Source organism: Paramisgurnus dabryanus, chromosome 9 (genome assembly GCF_030506205.2).
Source record: "Paramisgurnus dabryanus chromosome 9, PD_genome_1.1, whole genome shotgun sequence".
Lineage (NCBI taxonomy): Eukaryota > Metazoa > Chordata > Actinopteri > Cypriniformes > Cobitidae > Paramisgurnus > Paramisgurnus dabryanus.
The window spans coordinates 25,583,670-25,607,989 of record NC_133345.1 but is presented as its reverse complement, the minus strand read 5'-3'; the positions used below and the strand labels follow the sequence as shown (position 1 = coordinate 25,607,989).

Sequence of the window (24,320 nt, the reverse complement as noted above, 5' to 3'; positions counted from 1 at the left end):
TGTTCGTAGTTTAAGAAAGAATTATTACATGGGCATGTGGAGGGGGTGTTGTTAACACTGGAATTATAATTATGAATCCATCTGTCCCATATTCACGAAAGGTTTAAATGGAGAACAAGAACGAGGTGAGCTAGGGTAATAAATGTTAACGTCTTTATGACTTAATTATGTTTTAGGAATGTACTGGTGGAACTTTTTAGATTCGCTCCAGGTGGATGATATTTTCCGTCTCTTGTTGTTTGTTTCTTTGGCTAGTGGCCCTGGCTGCTGCGTAGCAGTATATGAGCTTAACCGAACAGTTCCTCTGTAGTTGTTTTATGTGCTTCCTCCCTTGGTGTTGTTATTCTTTAAGTAATAATTGCTGCAGCAGCACACTGTAGTGTAGATTAACGATCTGGGCCTGTGAGTAATTTCACAGAACAAACGGCACAAGGCTCCGAGCCTCAGCAACTTCCCGGCCTTCTCCAGTCCTGACAGCCGATAGTGGAGCCGAGCCGCCTGATATATTCTTCTAGTCGTACCGAGCATTCCGCATCTGTCTTAAGAAAGGCCATTGTACCAAAACACATAAACTTGTGTCTGAGCTCTAGTGTGTTGTTTTTCCTCTTATACAGTACGTCTTCATTTTTTAGGTAGCGAGAGTTTAATTTAAGGGGCCTTTTGGTGGTCCCATGTTCATTTTCTCCTTCATATAATTAGTGTGGAAGTGCTTAGCACCCAATTATTACCCTATTAAGCACTCTGATTTAACCTTCCACCCATCCGGCGTTCACGTTTTCTTTCTCATCCTACCTGACCCTTCACCATTCATTCACAGCCTAACTGTATCCAACCTGCCCAATCTAAGACCAACACAATCCAATTTGGACCACGCTGAGATCTGTCTCCTTTCATCTCCCTATCCCCTCTCTCTTTTCCTCTCGAAAGATACTGATGGTAGGCATAGATGCTGCGAGTGAGACCGAAAAGGCAGATCGTATGGCTTTCCCCATCGTCTTAGAGGGAGTTTTGGGTTAATTAACATCATAATTGTCAGTAAAGCTGGAGGAGATTAATTATGGAATTGAGGCAGATTATTTTAAGTGCCGTTGTTATTTTATTATTTTTTCCACCCTTCTTCAAAGATTGATGACGACTTTGAATAATGAAAAGGGAGTCGCGCATTAACCTTTATCAGACTCGGCGTTAGCCGGCAGAAAATTGAAGCGAGATCACAAAGGAGTTCTAGTTTCAGCGCGCTTGCGTTCCGCGTCTCTTTTGCTTTCTTCTCAAGATTATGAAGCAATCATTAAAAAGCTACACTATCTGTCAGCTTTGATATACGAGTAGTGAGGCTATTATAAGACTTTGATATTCTAGCCTTGTTTTTTTTTTTTTGTTAAAATTTAAAAGCACACACAAGGCATTTTTTTGCAAAACGACAAAAAAAATCAAATCACATCAGCTCTATTCTGTTTGATTTTGCAATCAACCGATATCAAACAATTACTGCAATTGTCAGCAAATACTTTGTATTTAGTTTCATTGTGACCCGTATTTAATAATTGCTGATTGTTTGACGTGAACTTACTAATTTGGTGAACAGGAGACTACGTGTTCTTCTCCCGCCGCGTTAAACATAACAATTTATTTTTTTGTTTTTTTTACTCACTGTTTGGCAGCTGTGGAAATCACACGAATTTGATTCCTCCGCCTCTCATGTTTCACCACTATGCATATTCATACCTGCTCCTCTGCCAAAAGCAGCCGTGTGTGTTAGCGTGTGTGAGTGTGGTGGTGTTGCATGCATGCAGTATGCGTTAGTTGCAATTGGGGTTTGGGACAAATTGGCATTTTAAAGTATTGTGATATTTTACAGTACCTTATGATGTGGTATTGATATTCTCACACTATTTTGATGTATTTATTGTTCAAATGAATATGATTAAGTAAATGCTATTGAATAAAACAGAGACATTTTTTTAAAAAGGCTGTACTATAGCAATAGGTCAGCGTACACTCAGTTATTATTAAGTGAGTAAATATAAATAAATTAATGATTAATAAACATAAAAAATCTTGATATATTTATATATTGTGCCTTGGATATTGATATAACATCATACAGTATCGCCAGTGTACACCCCTATGCCCACACATACCTGCTTCTATGATTGATACATCTGTTAAGAGCTTGACAGACACATTTCGTCAACCTCCACATTCTTCCCTAGTTACTGATACACAGACACCCAGTTCCACATTTCAGGCGTCCCACGTTTTTACAGAAGTGTGATCATACCTCACCTAGCCTCCCCCTTCACCCCCCTCTTCTGTTTTTCCTCTCTCTCCGTCTCACAGTCACCAGTAGGCTGAGGTGACACCTCATCTCAATCAGTTTACCTCCTCAAACTTGCAACATCTGTTTACCTCTCTGCATCTCCTCTTTTCTCCTGTGTCCTTCGTGTGAGCGTTTCGGCACCGCGTGAGCGTGCTGCCTGTGTCATTTTCTGTACCGTCACTTTGCTCTGCTGGCAGCCCAAGAGCATGCACCATTCACGAGAGACTCTCCTCCCACAATTAAAAAAGCAGCTTCACACACACACCTTTAACATCCCTTTTACACACCTGAAGGCTTCCTAAGGCATGCTGCAGGTGGTTGGCGCACCTTGAGGTTTTGCGACTTGATCTTTAATTTAGGTTTAAATTACGTCGGTGTCGTTTCAAATCTTCGCAGCCGCGTTTGCATGGAAGTGGCGTAGAGCGTAGGTAAGGGAATCAATAAGGATTTTGGGCTATTGCGGTCTGCTGCAAAAGAGCTTGATTACACAGATATGGGAGGAGTGAAAAAGCCTAGTGTTTTAATTAATCTGACTGGTGAGGCAGGCGAACTCGATCAGAGCTGCGTTCTCCAGGAGGCGGCAAGCCTGGAGGATTGTGGGTTTATTTTTCCCTGCCTGTTGATTGAAGCCGTGTGATTATTTAATGTAGACGTTTGTCTCCGTGCAGAGAGAGCGCGTAACGATTTTCCTTAGCACGGAGGCGGCATGTACGGAAAGACGAATTTCATTAGCGCTGCCCTGATTTCATCAAACAACCAACAGCATCAGACTACAGAGGGTCTTGCAGATATTTATTTACTGTTTGGTTTATACCGCATTATAATTGGTTTTGCAATGCAGCATTTGTCTATTCTTTTGAATGAGGGCCGACTGTTTCTGTTGGCAGGTTACTCTCCTTTACTCCATCAAAGCGGGTTGGCCAATTGGTCAGTTAGAGCTTCACTAACTTTGTGGTCAAGAAACAATCATCTCTAAAGAATCAGCCTATTTATATTCTGAATAATGACATTTACACATAAATTTGTACTCTTAGGAGAAAATCCTCCAAAATCTTGTCAAAATACATTGTCCATTAAACATATCCTTTTAAATAGTATTGCCCCTGTGAGAAACCTTTTTTATTCTGTTGATACTTTTAAAAAGGATTTTAATCAAGTGAATCTAAACATGATTCTGAGATTTGTAAAGGAAATGAATTTTAAACATCTTTTCTAGTCTCACTTTATTTAATTACACTTTATTCTCGCCATGAATATAGCCTTAGAAGCTGGTAGGCGTTTAAAAGAAAGAAAGAAAGAAAGAAAGAGAAAGAAAGAAAGAAAGAAAGAAAAATGACATTCATAGATTTTAAAGCCGGGGCAAGTTGTCACATATTTTTGAACAGCAATTTATGTCTTGCTGCTGCTGAACATTACACCATTAATGCTTTGGAAAAGATAACACACATTTTTTTTATACGTGTTTATAGCAGAGCTTCTTCGTGCTATATTGGGTAATTTGTCACTAAACATTAGGCTTTTTAGCACAATTTATAGAGTACAACATGTAAAGCACAAAAGTGAAAAGCAAACATGCACAAACATTGTGAAGTTTTTTTTTAATAAATAAAAAATTGTCCTTGTCACAACTTTCCCAGATGACAACAAGCTTGATTTTCAATATTCACAGTATATATACTGTATACAGAATTCAGTCAGAGCCAGTTGAAAAATGCATAAACCACTCTGGATTTATGTACAGCTATAGCAGTCAAAGATTCCTGCTCCTTTCGGACTTACCAGCGAAACAGATTTCTGGCAATAACAGTAATAATTTCCCACCCCATCCAGAAGTACACACTCCATAATGTAAGAGCTGGTTTGAACCCTCTCATTTCCCCTGTGAGAGAGACAGCCACTGCTCTTGAACATTTTACTGACCTAAACCAAAACCTGGATCAGACATTGCCACCAACAGACTGGACTGTGTCACAGAGAGAAAAGAAATGAGGGGTTATATGAAGAGAGCTATAGAAGTCAGTAAAGAACTGTGATGTATTGTGTTGTTAAGGTGTGTGATTGGTGTGATGTAAATAAAGTATTAGGGCCATTTTTTGCAAACGCAAATATTGAATGTAGCCATTTGAGAATATTTCAATTTTTCATAATGCTGCGTTGAAAGCATGTTAGAAATAAGAAGAGGGGTCGGAGCCGATGGTGTAGTGGGCAGCGCTCCGACATGTGCATTTGCCGATCCCATACCCTCTCTCCTCCCAGTACTTTCCTGTCCTCTCCTCTATCAATGTTTAAATTAAGACAAAAATGGCCAAAAAATATATACCTTTAAAAAATAAATAAGTAGGGGTTGCGTGTTCCACGCAGTATTAGAAGCGAAATGTGAACCGCCCTATAATGGGGTTGATGTGTTTTAAGTGTTTGCACTTCATTTAAGAGTTCATCCAAAAAGTAAACAGTCTGTCAATCACTCTTAAATATTTTAGTCTTGTATGCTGTTGTTATGGAGCATAAAATTTGTTTTATGTCAAGAAAAAACAAAAGCACAGAAAAAAACATTATGTGACTGGTTTTATTATACTGGTGCGTATAAACACACCATGCAACTGGCTGGCTTTATTTCAAGTCTGATGGCATGCCATACTGTAGGTTTGCTCTAGAAAGTAATTTACATTTACATGCATTTAGCAGATGCTTTTATTCAACATTAAAATATCAGTATGTGTTTACTGGGTATGTGCCTACCACCAAACCACACATCTGGAATTAAAAATATATACATATATTTTAGGGTTTATGTACTTGAACAACATGAGGGTAAGTAAATATTAAGTTAGGTGAACTATCTATCTTACTCTTTAAAGAATCCTTATAATGAGAACAAACAGGCGCCATTTTGATTGTCCCTGAAATGACAAGGATATTGCTCGATCCAGCTCAGTGAGTTGATATTCATATTAATATAACAGAACACCTCTGAGCCAGGCTGTTAGGTTGGGGGCAAAAAGATGCCATGTCCCACAGTCGGGCCACTCTCACGAGGACGTGCATGTGTAGTCACAGGCATTTCAGTACACTGCTTTTAATTTTAGTCTTCATTTAGCACAGCACCCCTTGATGATCACCTCTGCGCAGCGGCGCGCCCTGCTGGCGGGGGGAGAACCGATGCAACCGCGTACTCTGGAGAGCAAACACTCGAAATCGCACGCGTGTATACATGCATACACACTCTTTCTCACTCTCTTTCCAACACCCTCTCACACCTGCAGGGGGCACCCCGTGGGTCTACAGCTGCGCAGCGGAAAACAATAAAGCCCGCGGTAAAAAAAAAATCCTGAGAGACCTTTACAGACAAAGAGGAAGGTTGCGCGCTGAAAAATAATAGTAATAAAAAAATACAGACAGACTGACAGATAAGCAAGACAAGAGAGGAAAATAAGCTCAAGTAGCAAACACGAAAACACAAGGCCTCTCAGACAATACAAGCTAGGAGCTCGGCTCGGTTTGACATGTTCTTGACACTCCTTGTGATAAGGTGTGATGTTTTGTAATGTTTGTGTTTTGCTAGACGCACACAGTCTGGATTGTTTTGGGCCTGTCCTCAGGGTTCAAAGTTTTTCTTCAGTTTTAGGTTGTTTTTCATGTAGGGTGAAAGTGTAGGAACAGTAGAAGATGTGAGACTTTACTCATTTCACCTTTTCATCAACTCCTGCACCCCCCAATTGGTCCATTTGGGCACGTGGCAAGGAAACGCATGCAGACATTAATGTTGCACTAATCACCGGCGTACAGAACTCACAGCACGTCCACTCTCCTCTCAATCGCCCTTAATCAGCCAACACATTTCAATTAGCATATTGTGTTTAACCTCTCTTTCATCTGCCTTTATTAGTGGATTGAGCTGTAGTTCGCCTCTTCACCCCCCTCCGACCAACCCCGACTTTCACTCGCTCGACGCTGCCGTATCGCTTTTCTCTCTTTCCGCTTTACTCGTCCTCAATCTCACGTATTGCTCCACTGTGATTTTTATATGTCCAGGGTTGATCCGTTTGTATGTGATGATATTTCATAGCAGCGTTCTGGACACACATTACGCTGACTAAAGGAATAGTTTACCTAAAATACTGACAATCATTTATTCACTATCATGTTATTTCAAACCTGTTTAACTTTTTTGGTTATACGCCTTTATACACAATGAATGTGGATGGGGAAAGGTATTGAGTTAAAGGAATAGTTCACCCAAAAAATAATAATAATGTCATTAATGACTCACCCTCACTTCGTTCCAAACTCGTAAGACCTCCATTTAGCTACGGAACACAGTTTAAAATGTTTTATTTTTAGTCCGAGAGCTTGTTGACCCTTCATTGAAAATCTATGTACGGTATACTGTCCATGTTCAGAAAGGTAATAAAAACATCATCAAAGTAGTCCATGTGACATCAGTGGGTCAGTTAGAATGTGTTGAAGCATCGAAAATACATTTTGGTCCAAAAAAAAAATTACGACTTTATTCAGCGTTGTCTTCTCTTTCGGGTCTGTTGTGAAGTGCATGCACGAGACTAAAGTTACAGGACTGCAGTGACGCGGCTGACGTGTTATCTGGTGCGCCCCAGCTCTTTTTTTTTGTGCGCCGGGCTTCATTTATAGTCTGAGAAAGACACGATGTAAGTTTGGAAAAAAAACTTTGCAAACATGTCTGAGGATAACACGTCATCCGTGTCACTGCAGTCACGTGACTTTAGTCTCGCTCATGCACTTCACAACAGACGCCAAAGAGAAGACAATGCTGAATAAAGTCGTATTTTTTTATTTTTGGACCAAAATGTATTTTCGATGCTTCAACACATTTTAACTGACCCACTGATGTTGTGATGTTTTTATTACCTTTCTGGACATGAACAGTATATCGTACATAGATTTTCAATGAAGGGTCAACAAGCTCTCGCACTAAATATAAAACATCTTAAACTGTGTTCCGAAGATGAACGGAGGTCTGGAACGACATGAGGGTGAGTCGTTAATGACATTATTTTCATTTTTGAGTGAACTATCCCTTTAAAAAAAAGCACCAATTGTGGACTAAAGTCTTCTACAATAGTTTTAAACAATAGAATAGATAACTTAAATCCTTTTTGCCATAGTCAAAAAATCTCCTGTTTGTTTCTTTTGAAGAAAATTACATAATTTTAATTTTTGGGTGAACTAACACGTCAACAGTTTTTGTAGTTATTGTGTATTTTGACAGAAAAGTGATTTAGTCATACAATGGCAGCCCAATCTCTCCATTCGATCACCATGAGTGATCCATGACCCCCATGTCTGCCCCCTCCTCCATCATCTAACACTCATGTGGTCATAGAGCTGCTGACTAACTATCACCCTGCCTTCTCTTTCCACCCTCCCTGCCTATCGGACGGCCCGTAGGAGAGCCCGCCCAGCTGCAAGGTTTGTTCCCCCTTATCTCTCTCAATTCTTAGCTAGATAACCTGAATGACTTTCCTCAAGCACACATACATCTCTCACTGCTTGAGCAAAAGGGGGCGGGCTATAGTGGAGAACAGTGCATGATTGGTCACGTAAAATGGTCATGTCATACATTTTTCATATTCATTATTCATAATTAAATTTTTCATGACCATTTTCCACACACTCTCTCTCTCTCTGACCCTCACGTTTCTTTTCCTGCTGTGCATTTAAGATATGTAAACACCCTCTTTGCATTTGAAATGAGATCGAATGCTTTTGAATCCACTGTAGTTGCGTATATAGATAGACTTTATTAAAAATAAACATCAGCTGGTCGTGACCAACGTTTTGCAGAATTGAATATGCTAGCTTATGGCAAGGAACAGCTTAACATTTGGTGGACTTTCCACTTATTTTGATTGTTAGTTGCATTTTAACTAACTAAATATGCGTCGTTGTTGATTAAAAGTGTCTGAATGTCAAATATATAAAAATATCATGACAAACCATTTTTGCTTTTTAATTTTAATAAATTGTCTTTTTACACCCGATAACAATTTTTTAGATTAAAATATCGTATTTGCATGATATGTGAAACTTTTATATTATAAAATATTGAGATTTTTTGTTTAACCTGATAAGGAACACTGTGCCGTACACGGCACACCCCCTCCCTTGCACGTGAGGCTGCATTACGTCATTGTAACTTTGAAGCATTAAATCTTCAAAATATACGGTCATGCGGCACATCGTTGTAAAGCTTAGACTTTCGGGATTCCAATAAGCGCACAAAGAAAGCATAATATGATTTTTAGCAGTCATAAAACTGTAATCTAGTTGTTAGTTACCTGAACCGGGCGGCGCCGATTTAGGATATTTACTTACCTTCAAAATCTTTCCTTTATCCGCTTCGGTGAAATTGTCCAAAACAAATTGTTCATAAATCCCCAAAAGTCCAAGGAAATGGAATATCCAAGCCTTTTAATCCAAAACGATTTGTTCATCTCACAATCTTGAAGTTTCTGACCGAATTACGATATAAATAGTGTATACAATAAGTTCACTAACAGACATTCGTTCGAATCTCACTTTTCATTCATGATTTATAATGAATATATTCGGATGTCATGTGTATTGTGCAACGTCTGAGGAACAAATGCGCCCCCTTGTGGAATTTCAGCCGTTCCATAAGAGGCTACATTTCTCGTTAAAGGAGACACATGCCGTGAGTTAAATCATTGAAATATGTCATTGTCTCATTGGATTTCCATACTTCATTTCCCGTGCTAATTTACACATATAACACAAACGCGTACATGCACACACATTACCATAGTGGTTATTTATGCATGGGGCTGGGCCAGAGGCATGAACACACACATACACCTGTACACCTGAGTGAAGTTGCTCTCCAGAGAGCATTGCTAATGTCACCGTTGATTCTTAGTTATTCATCCCAACGATTCTGATGCCTGGAGCATGAGTCGCACATGTGTTGTCATGGCAACGACACACGGATGCTTACAGTTTGACCCCAGGGTGTTGCTTGTGATGTCATGATGGTGTTTTTGTACCAACAATGGGTGTACTTTTGGGTTTCTTTGTAGTGTCATGTGACAATTGCTATTTGTTGTATTTTGTACTTACTACGTAGGCAGAATTGTCGATCACTTAGTAGTGAGCAAAGGATTACAGGATTAAGGTCTTACAGTAAGTGATGCTGGAGTGCAGTGAAACCTTAGTTTGCTGTAGGCGATGCCTATGTCAGTTCTATAGAAAGAGATGCTCGCTTGCTCTCTCTCTCAGAGAGAGAGAGAGAGAGGCCTGCTACCAAAAAGAGTCCTAGCGCGGTCTCCCTGTGTCAGCGCAGGCTTAATGAGGCAGCACACAAGAAGCGTTAGGAGTCAATGGATGTAGATAATGTGGATGAAGGTTCACTTCACTGAGCGCCTGTACTCGAACACGCCAGAGTCAGTGTCTAGCCTAGAGCCTATCTATCTGTCTGTCTATCTATCCACGTGTGCGTGTAGCCATCCTTCAGCCCCCTCCATCCTTTAGTCACGAGAGCAAAAGAAATCATCATTCCTTCACATTGCATGTGTCACTCCCTGTTATCCAGCCCCTGATGTCTCTATTGTGCGCACGGAGCCGATGTTAGGTTGAGTGGCTTTGGTGAGAGCAGCTATTCCTTAGTGTTCTGATGTTTAAAAAGGGTTGGGTTGGTTTTTATGGCTTGTTAATGGTGTGGCGCTCTCTGCTGCAGCCCATGTGGTGTGTACGTGAGCATGGCAACAGATGACAGCCCCTCATGCACATCATAGACCACCTGGAGCTACCCAGGCGGAACCTCACAGGGGCCGAGCGACGTTTGAGGGAGGGGGGATGATGGAGCGGGCGCTGCAAGAGGTGTATAGAGAGAGGGAGCGGAGGATGAGAGAGTTGAGGATCTTATTTAGGTACTGAGGTTGACCAAGTCAGGACACGTGCATGGTTACACACGTACATGTCTGTGTATATGCTTTGGCTCTTTAGAATACTTGATTCTGATTGGTCAGTGGCTTTGATAGTTCTGATGAATTCATGTCTGTCATTTTTTTGTGCAACTCAAATCAATGGTATATGTGTCAGTGAGTATCTTCAATAAATATTTTACTTTGTAATATTTATTTATTAGGCGAATATGTAGAGGATCAATAATGTATAGTCTGCTTCACATCAGGATCCCAAGCACCCTGTTTGAGGTTTATTTTGCTGACTGTCCATTTTTCCTTATGTAATGAACTCATCAATGCCTAACCTTTACTAGTATAGAGGTCAAAGTGTGAATAAATGATCAATTTCCGCAAATAGGGAAACTGATGGCAAATCTGCCACTTTACTGCCCGGGCTGTCAATGACATAACAGGTAGAGCTTATGTATTTACCTATGGGTAACCAAGGTACCTATTAAAAACAGACAGGATTAATGTCATGTCACTCATAATGTCTTATGATTTAATTATATACATTGAATTATTAATAATAAACTTTGAACCTTTTTTAAACCAATTTCCACGGACAGATCCTAACTAGCACACGACCCCTAACTCACTCCATGACGTAACAAAACGTATTCAGTTTCTTTACTCGGTTTCTTTCTGCCTCCATCTCTCTCTCTTTCTCTCTCTCTCTCTCTCTCTCTCTCTCTCTATTTTTCTACCCCTCCTTCGAGCGGCCCCCACAGAGAATGTCATGTTGAAAAGGGAAAGAGGCAGCAATGTTTTGCCGAAATGTTTGTTTGCAAGGCTGAGTGATGTCTGATCCCCCCGAGAGCTCATTTTGCCACGTTTGCGCTTGATTTGCTTCTTATGCTGTTTATTAAAGGTAATTACAAGCTGTTTGGAGATCTATAAGAGAACTGCTCAGGGGGAGCCTCCTCCAAAAGGTGTGGGAACAAAATGGAAAATGTGGTACACTTGTGGCCGGCGCGCTGAGACCGCATGGGTAGGGGGTTGCAGGTGCGTTTGAACAAAATGAGTGAGGAAAAGTATTTTTACCTGTATCTTTATCAGCCATTTGCACTGTGACTTTCTTATCGTTGACACAGCTACAGTTGCAGTTATATTTCGATATCATGTTGTGCGCAAATTTCTGCATCTACATGTGTATCCCAGGCAGGTCTGGTAGAGGTGCAGCTGCCCTGTTTCCCCATCTCCTCCCTCCCTGTCCCAGATCCATCCAGGTGTGTCTCAGCCAGCTGCCGTGGAGGGGGGAAGCGACGATATCGAGGGCCCGGCACCCTCCCAACCCTCCCTTCTCCGTGCGGTAATTGTTAAAAAGACAAACAAGCTGCGTGCCTATCTGTGCATAATAAACGGGGCCAGCCGTAATTTGCTCCTCACTTAATTCGTTAAGTATTTGGAATTTATTTTCTCGAGTGACAGTGGCATCTGTCGTAGCTGGCAGAGAGGACTTCTGTCCATGTGACGTTACGCATGGAATGCGCGAAGATAAAGGGGAGAAGCTGTGGTAAGAACTGATTAAAAAGGAAGTGAGGTGTGCAGTTTCTGTGTCACTAGCGTCGCCAAATAGAATTGCAACAATTTGGTTATTGGTTAGCCAATCAGACTCAAGCAATTAATTATTTAATCGGTAAGCAAATATTTACAGTATAATAGTCTGTAGGAAAATAATAAACCTGCATACTTCACCCTAAAGGAATTGTTCCTTGTTCCTTTAATAAAGGTGAATCAAGGTGTGCAGCGGGGGCCGCACATGGTCAAGGAGATTTATTAGAAGAGGCGATGAGGGGAAATCTTACGAAAAACAAATGCGTACTTGACCTCTGCTTTGTCTGGTTGGAGCCAGAACAGCAGAGAGATCCATGCAGGTTTATAGCACTCTGTAGTGCCAGGTAAACTCTGCAAATAAAGCCTTCCTAAATACTGACTGATAATTAACATGTGCTGTCTGGTGTGATCTTGCTTCTACACATCAGCTTTGTGTGTTAATGTGTGTGTATGTATGTGTGGGAGGTAGGAATAAGCGGATGTCACAGCTCATCAGCGCTTTTTGCGAGATGTGCAGGAATCAGGGGAAGGCAGACTCTCGATGGAAGGGTGGAGGCGGGGTCCCAGAGAGATGGGGTGGAGGCCCCTCAGAGTGTGTATGTGGGAGAGGGGCCACCTGGGGCCGGACTCTTCAAAGGCCGCTCTCAGAGGAGTGGGGAGAGGTGCCTGTATGAAAAGAACCATGGCTTTGATCCGGTATAGGAGTCAAGAGTGGGAAAAGGGATGGAAGGCAGGAAGGGTGAATCCAGAAGGGAATTCTGGGGTGTGTCTGATGGTTAGAAACAAGGAGGTGGGGATATGATAGATATTAGATATGATAGAGACCTCTACTATATACAGTACTGTGCAAAAGTCTTAGGCCACCATGCTACCATTCGATTTGTTGTTTTTGCAATTGTATAGTGATCATATATAATTGTTTTTCAGTCTCTTTATTAGAATGCAACCAGAAAATAAATAAAATGTGTATATAGTATTAAAAACTGTATAAAAGTACCAGCTGAAGTGTGAAATATTTAGGGTAAACTCTTCTTCCACTTGAGCAATAGCAGGAAACTGCAGGATCTCTTAAACTTTAATGAAATTAAATTCTAATTCTAATCAAATGACTCCTCAAAAAAGCTCAAGATGTGTTTCGTGCCAAGAGAGGTCACAATAAATACTGACAGATGTCCTAAAGCAGACATTTAATTCTGAAAATTGTTTTGTTTTTATTTTTGTGTACATATTTCCTGTATTTTCTGTTTAGATCTTAATCAAGAGTGAAAAATAAATATGGACGGACATTCAAACTTTGTTAAAACAACAAAGCAGGTGATGGTGGCCTAAGATTTTTGCACAGTTCTGTATTTATTTATTTATTGTTGTATGTATAAACCTGCCTTCAAAAGTTTAAGATTTTTTGATTTGTAGAGTTGTTTGATTTGTGCTTTGCTAGCATAGCTATTATTATTGCTTCAACATGACATGCAATGCATTTTTTATCAGTATGTGTGTTTCCTAGGATCGAACCCTTGAACTTTGCAATGCTCTGCTAATTCAGCTACAGAAAAAATATTAGATTTACTTTTCAGAAAAACACATCTTGATAATAATTATACACAGAAGGTACACCGTGATATATTGTGATTACATTTCTGTGTCTTTAGACAACCTAATTTCTTCCTTGTTTCTGCCCCAGAGGTTTGGGAAGGGTAAAGAGCCGTGTGATTGGCTCAGGTTTATCATGCTGTGCCTTCATTGGCTATTCAACTTTATCCAAATATTTCTCCTTGAACTCGTCAAACAATTTCAAGCAGCAAACTGATGGGGAGATAAAAAGAATTAGAGAGGAAGATTACTTGGGGTCATAGAGATGCGACCGGCGGGCAAGATGGAGAAGTATCCAGGCAGAGGGGGAAATTTGGACCGAGTTGGCACAGAACAAGGGATGAGATGATGCGTTTTCCCCCTTCTAAGTGCAGAGATGTGGAGGGAGGAATGTATTCAGAGGGAGGGTGAGAGAGATGATCTGACCGGGTGCTGATGAGGGAGGTTGACCTTCGGAAGTGAGTGAGGGAGTGCAAGAGGATGAGGCTGGCTGACAGGGGCTCTCCTGGTTTTTGGCAGCCTCTCAGTCTGCGCGGTGAGCAGCTGGACTTCATTAGGCGCTGGTGTTAATTACTGGGTCCAGGCTGCAGCCGCCTGCCCGCTCGCCCGCATGCACAAAACACTCAACGCAATTCAGCCAGGGTCACCTTGAAATTGATCATTTAGATAGAAAGGCGGACGGAGATGGTAGAATGGTGTATATGAATGGACGGATGACATGAGCGATGCGTCTCAGTTTTCTTATTTACAGTGTTTTGTTGGGAAAGTCTACACTTTGTGAAGTGTTTAAATATAAGCTTATCTAACTACAACTTTAGTGTGCATTTAATACATTTAATCTGACTGATCTGGCAGCTTTTTTCAGATTCAGAAGAATCTTTATGATTTTTTTTACTCAGTGTAAAGTAAATCTTTATAAACTTCTCAGTTTATGTACAGCAAGGGATTGTGGGAATATTAACTGATAAAACATGCAGTGATGCACACTTCCAAAATTCAACAGAAATTGTGTACTACATGGGATCCTGATTTTTTTAAATGACTGTAAATGTTAGTGAGTTTAATAAATATTTTACAATAAATACTGAAAGTATTTATTAAAATGATGAATGTTCAAATAGTTTATTTTTTTAAGCCTTGTGAATTGTTCAAATTTACTACACTTTCGTGTTGTTAATCAAAAATGTATCAGATTGATATTTTTTCCCCAATATTTTTTTTCATAAATATGCCTCAGTACTGATCAAGGCTACCAAATCTTCACAAACATTCCATGATTTTAACTCTTTAATTGCCAAGTTCATAAGTGGTGTCACTGATTTGGGGAAAAACACACACAAAATGTACTCCATATAACTCATACTGTATTACCCATATAACATGTCAAATGCATGATAAAAATGCATGATAAAAGCTGTCATAGCTCTGCAATCAAAATAATGTGGTTATAATGGAAGTCAATGGGGCAAAAACAGCCACTAACAATAAATGAGGGAGAAAAAAATAAAAACTGATGCTACACAAAAACTAAAATTTCATAAAAGCCAATGTTTTTACCAATCTTTGACATGTCCAAGACTGTGAAAAAGGTAAACAAAAATATAGTTTACAATCACTTTTTATATTAAAAATAGGTCATTTTGTGTGTGTTTTTCCCCCAAATCAGTTACACCACTTATGAACTTGGCAATTAAAGAGTTAAAATCATGGACTTTTTGTGAAGATTTGGTAGTTTTGATCAGTACTGAGGTTGATTAACAGATTTATGGAAAAAATATTCATCTGATACATTTTTATAGCCATTGAATTTAGTGGATGTTTAACAACATGAAAGGGCAAAAATTTGCTCACGGTATATCGTTGAGTTTTCAAAAAATTTCAAAGCATTTTCTTAAAATATATGTTAATATAAGATGTGTCACCAAAAATCATTCAATTTGCTGAAACCGAGAGAAAGTTGTGGCCAAATTAAGATAAAAAAACCCTCTAGTGGATGAAAACATCCCCAAAAACACATAAGGGTTAAATAATCTGATTATTCATATACTTATTCATGTTTATATACGCATATATTACTATTCAGTCAAGTCAAGCTATCTAAAAATCGGTCACTATTTAGGCTTTAGACAGGCCCTCTATGTTTAGAATGGATGTGTCTACTTAAAACAGCTGTGAAACGAAAGCAGATGTTCTTTACTGAAAAAGGCACGAGGTAGTAACGGATATGGCGAGTGTTAAACACTACAGCTGTAGCAGACGGCGTGTACCATCGGATACGGTGCGAGGTCGCAGTCAAAGTAGCAAACACGGCGCGTTGCTTTCCTGCGACACAGGGCCTGCAAGGTCAAGATCCCTGCTGCGGATGAGTCAGATGACTAAACCTGGGAAAAGGGTCGTTTAGATTTGAAGTGTGTAGCTGGCAGAAAGCACAACATTTAGATATTTTTTCCATCTACTGCTGTGGGATTTCTTCACACGTATGACAGCCAGAAATCCTCCGTCACACACATACACACACGCAGTTATGCAATTACTTATAAGTTATTCTTTGGAGTGAAACGCACGGCCCTACCTTGGCGACACTATGGTAATTACAGTACAAGAGGACAAAGAGAGACAAATGAAAGTAGAGAAGGTATGAGAGAGAGAGAGAGAGAGAGAGAGATGTAATAGTTGGCCTGTCGCATGTGCAGTCCCTGTGTACCAGAGGCGTACAATAGAGCACTTTATTCTGCACCCTCACAAAACAAAAGTCTACCACTCTCTGCTCTCAATAATACAAAGGTCTGATACAATCTCCTCCTTAATTCTCAACCATGTCAGTTTTTCAGGAATGTTTTTGCCGCCTCCCCGAAGAAAATCAATGCATTCTGATTTGGTAATTTCCCATGGTGCCGCGCTCTGCGCTCCCTACGCTGAGAGAGGTGACAAATCCGGTCATGGCGGTGTGAACCTCCACCCCCCACCCCATCTTCCCATGTTTCCACCCTGCTTTTGTTTGTGTTTCTCTCTCTCTTTCCCTCTCTCTCTCTCTCTCGCCATCTCTGGGTGTTGCGACAGAACGCAAGCATAGAATTTGTTGGAATTTCGCAGCCCTTCCCGACGCTCTGGTGAAAAACACTCATTTGTGACGGTGCCAAGCTGCTAATGGCGGATGGCGGGGTCCGTGCCGAATCCCACCTCCGCTCCCCCGCGCTCGTTATTCCGTGCTCGGCGCCGCTTGCACCCCTCCCCTACATCTGCCAAACTCAGCTGCGAGGGAGCGGCATAATTATCCCGCCGGAGCCTTAGACGCCTCCATGCCGTCACAACTGGGGCTTCATTAGAGACCCGCAAGAATGCCCCTGTGTGTGTGTATGTGAGAGAATGTGTTACGTTTATTTGAAGATATTTGTGCATGTCCCTTTGTGTGTTTGCATGTTGTGTGTCTGTGTGTAGTGAAGCGTGGAGAGTTGTTTGGAGAGTTTTATGTCCGTGGCTTGCAGCACAAGTGTTACTTTGGTTGTGTGTGTGTGTTCGCGTGTTTGTGAGTCCTATCTGCGCTAATATGCTGGTGAGTATGCCATTAATGAGTGTGTGGCGTGCGGGTGCGTGTGGAGCTGATGAGCCGGGCTCAGAGGTAATTTGACTTCTTAGAGCGGCAGACCCCTGTGCCAACCCCCCACCCCTTCACCAGCTGAGCAGTCCCCAAGGAAAGCAGGGTTTAACGGGGTCTAGATTCCCCCACTTACAACACACACACAGCAATGACACGCACTTATATACTGTCAAAGACATACAGACGTTCATAATGAGACGGTGGCCTCTTTTAAAGACGCCTGTCTGTGTGTGAGTGCCAAAACTATGCGGGGGTATTTGCTAAAAGTTCATTTAAACTCTATAAAATGTACATGTAAACCCAAGTTATGTGCAGAGCGCTTTTAAGACAATATCTGATCTCTTTTCCTTTGTTAAGACTGCAAAAGTCTCTGCCTCAGTCTGCTTTGTTTTCTGAGGTGTGTCTGTAAAATTAGTTATAGATATCCCTGAATGAGTTGTTCTTGGTCAGAACTGTCCAACTTTCCTTCAGAAACTGATCTAATTTGAGTGTGTTAAGCCTGGCTTAAAATCAGAGGATATGGATACATTATTTTCCTATGTCTCAATATTCTTTCAAAGTTCTTCCTCTCTGAAGTAGCTGAGAGACTCTAATTGTAACAATGTTTCAGGCTTTTATATTTTTGGCTCACGGTGATGATGTAATTGCAGGTCTGTGAGTGTGTGAAGGAAGGGTTATTACCGTCCCCTGTTTTCTTAGGCCACCGGCCGTGCGTTCTGGTGCATGTGACGGGGAGCTGCGGGCTGCATGCTGCACACCCTCCAAACTGCACCAGCTGCGCGCTACATAAGGAAATCTCACTTTGAAGAAACAGAGAAACAGCCAAGCATACTTTTTCTTAATTTCAGTAGTCACTTTGCAGAGTGTATCCAGCTTGGTGAAGATATTTGGCATCACACTGTAAACCTTAATATATTGGTGCGCTTTTTACCAGAGTAGCCTAACGTGAAGACAGAGATGTCCCTGCGGGAGAGTGTGCTTCATATTTTCCGTATGAAACTCGTCCGGGACATCGGACCACCTTGGAGGAACCACAGCCCTCCTCTGTGCACCCTCCACCCCATAGGAAAGCCAGAATTTCTTAGGTCCAGGCCAAAGCAAGCATCCTTTCTTCCCATGGGTCAGATCTTGCAGAGCAGTTGTACGCCAATGTTCACTCGAGGACAGAGGGGAAGTTGAGCATGAAAGCTACTTGATACTTTTGCCTCGTTTTGTACACTAAACTATTTTACTTTAGATTTTGGTGTTGGAAACATAACGGCAGGTCATGACTTATTGGTGACCTTTGAATGTGAGGTTAGAGGTCAAAGGGTAAACACCACTCTTGTCGAATTTCCTGCAGGCATTAATTGTGCTGCCGGCAAGCTATTGACAGTGTTTTTATTTTCATACAGTGCACATTTTTCTCTCTCTCCCCGTCTCGCTCACACCTCAGCCCCCCTCCTTCCTTTACCAGTAAATCCCTTTTATACTGGAGGGACGCGAGGGAACGAAGAGATGGATGGAGAGGGAGGAGGGCGAACTGTGAGCTGGGCTTCTACGTAAGTGTCAGTCATATTAAAAGCGGCTGACAGCTTTCGTTTCCAGACCTAACTCCGGACAAATAGCTCTCAAATCGATAGTTTCCCAACAGCAATATTTGGTATCAATGCGTGTCCTTCTCATTACACGATGAGGCTAGAGTCTCCCCGGGCTCTGAATAATTTATCCCCCTGACGTGAAGAGAATAGCAAAGAAGCAAAAGCCGTCTTCGCTGTCTCTCTCTCGTTCTCAAACACTCGGTTTCAAAACCTAGTGAACTGCCTCCATAGACGGCATTTTAATGTATTATAGGTGCGCTCTCGACACAACGACTGAATGGTAGACCTAATAATTGTGCTCCGGGTTTGGCCAGATTTAAAAGCAGGATTGCATGTATTCAACAAACTGAGGCATTTGCTAAGTTTGCTAATGCTAACCTATTTAAATCAATTGTGAGCCTTGTGTGCTTTGCTTAAAGGGATAGTACACCTAAAAATGAAAATAGTGTCATTAATGACTCACCCTCATGTCTTCCAAACCCATAAGACCTCTGTTCATTTTTGGAAACACAGTTTAAGATGTTTTATATTTAGTCTGAAGGCTTGTTGACCCTCCATTGAAAATCTATGTACAGAAAGGTAATAAAAACATCATCAAAGTAGTCCATGTGACATCAGTGGGGTCAATTAGAATGTGTTGAAGCATCGAAAATTCATTTAGGTCCAAAAATAACAAAAATAATGACTTTATTCAGCGTTGTCTTCACTTTCGGGTCTGTTGTGAACCGCGTGCAAGAGACTGCAGTGACCCTGCTGACGTACAACGCGGCTGACGTGTTATCTGGTGCGCCCCAGCTTTTTTTGCATCCGAGCTTCGTGAGGGTGAGTCATTAATGACACTAGTTTTATTTTTGGGTGAAGTAACCCTTTAAACAGTATTGCTTAGGCATGGATTGCGATATATGATAAATATCCTTGTATACTCTAGATAGTGGAATAAATGTTTTTATGCAAGTCAAAGCCTCACATGAGATGTCACAATCAACCTTATTGAAACAGCGTATGATGAAAATACAATTTAAAGACAGGGTTTTGCTCCCTGTTTAAAAATATACAGATGCACAACTTAAAAACTGGTTGGAAAGCTTACACCTGGCCTCAGTGTACATTTCTGGCAGAGCTTCTGTTGCAAAGTAGGGTCATACCGATATAGACGGTATTGTTTCATACTGTATCCATATTTCAATATACTGCCCAGTCCTACTTTGCCGTTAAAATGCTTGCCTTGAAGACTAAGTTTTGGAATACTGTAGATCACATTACATTCTCCAATCCTTCCCATTATCCCAGTGCTGATCCTTTACGTCTGTGTTTCCAGCCTGTTACCTTCCTCACTCACTCACACCAATCTATCCTTCTGTTTCTTATGCTTTTCTCATCATCATATTTTTTGATTTCCTCCAGCTCTTCTCATTTTAAGTAGCTTTGCATACATTAATCGCTTGTCGTGCCAGGTGCTGCCGGGTAATGTTTGCCTAGAGTCAGCAGCGTCTTCCCTCTGCTCCAGTAGATGGGACGAACAGGGTATATAAGGGTCCTCCATAAGAAGAGGATCAACATATCCATAGGCGTTATGCATCTTTCAGTAACCTCTCGGGGGGAAAGGGCGTTCGAAGAGCAAACTCATTTTAAACACACTTACTCGAGACCAACCGCATCTCTCGCTCATTATGGCGACAGCCAATAGCGTGGGATCCGTGCGGAGGTGAGCCATCTTGAGTAAGTGGTGGAGAACATTAGCGAAGAAGAAGATAATGGAGGTCTGGAAACCTGGCTAATGAGTGCTATTCTCTCAGGAGCAGACCCTCAGCAATCCTTTTCTCTCTCCCGATCAAATGCTTCGAGGAAAGAATCGGAGGAGGAAAAGGTTCCCGCTCCGTCTTCCGTTATTTTCGGTGACCCTTCCCCTCGCCCGCCCTCGCCTCCTAATCATCGCTAAGTATTATAAATGTTAGCTTAAACCAGGCAATCATCGCAACACCATAATAATAAACTTTTATTGCCGTGTTCCTATTAGTGAGTTAATGTTGTCTGCTGATGGCGTGTAATTGTGCTCTTTTCCCGGCTTTGCGAGTCCCACATTTCCCTCATGCCCAATCAGCTACGCACGGGGAGAGAAAATAAATAGCCTAATGCTGTTTTAATTACTGAAAACATAAAGCATGAAGCCTACGCCTTCCCTCCTCTCCTTTAGCTACCTGCAGCACTCAACGCCGTACTCGCAACCGCCGGCACTGACCGACGGAGCGAGCGAGGCCACGGCTCGCGCCCGCCCACTCTGTGGAGGAGCTCTGTACCTTTAGGGAGAGGCAGCGGGGTTTAATACAGAGACATTAGAGTGTTGACGCATTTGTGTTGCGATCATTAGTAAATTATGTTCTTACAAGTTCGCTGAAGATGTTGTTTTACACTCTAGATGGCAAATCTTATTATTTTAATATACGGGTTCCTAAAATGGTCTTTTTCGGGTTGTATGGATCCATAAAGGGCAGAATATTCTTTTAGTGGGAAAAAGTTTGATAAATAAAGGGTTCTTCTTAAAGGTATAGTTCACCCAAAAATGAAAATTTTGTCATAATTTTCTCATCCTCATGTTGTTCTAAATCTGTATGAATTTCATTTTTCTGATGAACACAAAAGAAGATATTTGAGAAATGATGGTAAACACACAGCATATAGTCACCATTGACTTCCAATTCAATGGGTACCGTCAACTGTGTGCTTGGCATCATTTATCAAAATATTTTCTTCATCATTTATCACAACACTTCCATAATATTTGTTTTCCTACTATGGAAATCAATGGTTACAATCAGCTGTGTCCTTACCATCATTTATCAAAATATTTTCTTCTTTGTTCATCAAAATAAAAAAACTAGGGAAAATATTCCTTTATTAAAGGTTTAAACCCAAAATGCTTCTTCTATCACATCTCTGCAAAGAAACATTTTATAGCATATGCATAAAAATATTTCCTTTTGGTTCCTATTCCATAATAATCATTGATGCTGCAGGTTTTGTGACTGTTTGACTTTACTGACTGTCCGTACGCAGACCCATGTTGGTTTAATGGGAACACTTTAGTTTTATTTCATCATTTGCTTGCAGTTTATATTGGGTATTACACAGTTGCATCCAAATCCAAAATACTTTGAAAATACCACTGGCGCTTTTCGATTTGGTTATCACACTTCTGGATCCAGAACACTTTAAACCTTAAAGAAGACATTATATGAAAATCTGACTCTTTTCATGTTTAAGTGCTATAATTGGGTCCCCATTGCTTCTATCAATCTAGAAAATGTGTAAAAGATAAACCCAGTAACTTAGTTTTGGTAAACCATTCTCTGCAAGCAAGTAAAAAAATGAGTTTGGCTCCCCTTGTGATGCCAGAAGGGGATAATACCGCCCCTTAATCTGCACAATCCCACCACGTCACTGCCATTTAGTGCAGAGATCAGCTCATTTGCGTTTAACAAGACACCCAAAATGGCACATTTTTGCTCACACCTATAAAGTGGCAATTTTAACAAGCTATAATTAATTATCTATATGTTATTTTAAGCTAAAATTTTACATCTTAAAAAAGTGAAATGTCCTCTTTAAGAATAGATTTTTCACAGGTAGTAAATCACAGAGACCATAATCGTAATCTTGATTCTTTCTCGAAATATGCTCACTATTTTGTGCATCTGTCATTAGTATACCAACATGCGCCAGCATCCGCAAAGCCTCCCTAATCTACCCTGAGAACTCAGCATTAGTAATCGAGTACATTCTTTGACAATACTTACTACAATGCAATTAGTCGCATCACACGCGCGTTCTCAAAGACACAACAGCTTCCCGTGGTGTTTACAGCCCACTAACATCCCACCAATACCATCACACACTCAATCATCAACACACACACACACTCTACACTTCCATGATGTGGCGGTGTTTCTAAGGAAACAGAGCGCTCTTCTTTCGACGTGTCTTTGGGGCTCCCAGTTAGCCACCTTCACAGACGCCACTGTTCTTATTTTAACTCGCACCCTTCACACCTCCACCGAGGCCGGAGAACACGCGCGCCTCACTAGACCTGACACTTAAGCAGATGTTAAAATGCTTCTGCAGTAATTAATCTGGTACCTGTGCTATAACTGTTGTTTTATCACAAAAAGGGGTCTCAAAACTCCAAAAATAGAAAATAAATGACCTGACTTGTGTGCAGAAACATTTAAACACTGCCAAACCAGCTCACTTTTATTTTTAGAAACAAGACAGTTTATGTAGGAAGGATTATTATGGTTTTGTTGAATGGTACTGTAAGTCGATTTATATAACAGCATCTCCCAAATGCATAAATGTAAATAACACTATTTCATCTTGCTATTAGGGTGCAGTGTGTAGATGGTAGTGCTGTACATGTGATTTATAACACAAAACAATTTTGGATGGAGAGGCAGCAGACGGCACAGGGGATGTGATGGAGCTTTAGGTTGACATAGGATGACAGACAGAGGAGTGGAATAATTGTAGGAGATTTTCAGTTTCATCTCATATTCTCTTCATTTTCAATTCCACATAATGTGTCCTTCCCTGTAGCGAAAGTAATCATATTACAGTTTGTATCTATTTGAATGTGTGTGTGTGCGCAAGTGTGAAAGAGAGTTGGGGTTATAGAAACGTGCTAAGTTTTAGCAGATGTTGTCTTACTGCGTGTGTGTGGGGATGCAGTTCTGCTCTTTTGTGTGTGTGTGTGTGTGTGTGTGTGTGTGTGTGTGTGTGTGTGTATATATGGATATAAGCTCGAGGGGCAGATTAAGGATGTGGGGTTTGTGCCCTGAGGCCGTACTTTTAGGCGACCACGATTTTTATCCTGCATCAACCCAGATAGCATTAAACCACAGCGAGTGTATACGTGTGTGTACAGAGGTTATTAAACTACCTGCACTACAAAAAAAAAAAATGCTGGGTTGTATTAGCCTGTAATTTGGTAGAATATGGACAAACCTTAAACTATTCTTACGTTGCCAGATCTTCCTGCCAGTGGCGGCTGGTGCTTAATTGTTTTGTTTGGGCTAAACAAACTAATGTTACATTCAGATTTCACATATTTGGAAATTAGCATATTTGACTTGACAAGCATTTTGAGTCGAAGCAGTCTGCCATTTTTGATAAGTTTGGTGTTTGACTGGGAGACCATATAGCACGTAGAAACCTAAAAGAAAACTTTTCACCACTACGGTGCTGTTTGATACAAAATGTCAGTCAGTGCAACTTTTGTTCAGGTAGGTTAGGCATTCACATTCATTGCTGGCAGTATTTGTCGCTCCCATTTGAATACAGTCGCCAAAAGAAAGAGCAGTCCTAGTAACTATGTTATGGGTTCTTGTATAGACAAACACAGAAATTAACACATTTCCCTTCCCTTTTTGTTTGACGGCTGATAGGAGATATTGGGTCTCATTCACTAAACAAATTTATTTGTGAAATGTGCGTACAGATTTTTTCACAAACATATCATGATTCAGAAAAAAGTTTCGTACCAAAATTTATTTTAAATATATACAAAAATGCCACAAATAACGAAGTTCGCTTTAATCAAATACTAGGCTAAAATTATAATGTATGCAATAATGTTGATGTGTAATATTTTATATAAATATTATACAATAATAATTTTTTGTAGACAAGCACACACTGTAAAAAATAATACGCTGGATTTCCTT

The 24,320-nt window shown here is 40.7% G+C and overlaps 1 protein-coding gene across 3 annotated transcripts in view; it reads left to right on the top strand.

Moving 5' to 3' along the window:
* Window positions 1–24,320, top strand: part of znf423 (zinc finger protein 423) — a 160,184-nt gene that overhangs the window by 80,407 nt on the left and 55,457 nt on the right. For 2 of the 3 annotated variants that reach the window (XM_065283298.2, XM_065283296.2), the window contains one exon: window positions 7,745–7,765. The exons of the other annotated variant lie outside the window; for it this stretch is intronic. In XM_065283298.2, the coding sequence (XP_065139370.1) occupies window positions 7,745–7,765 (21 nt within the window). The remainder of the gene's footprint in view (window positions 1–7,744; window positions 7,766–24,320) is intronic. 3 annotated transcript variants of the gene reach the window in all.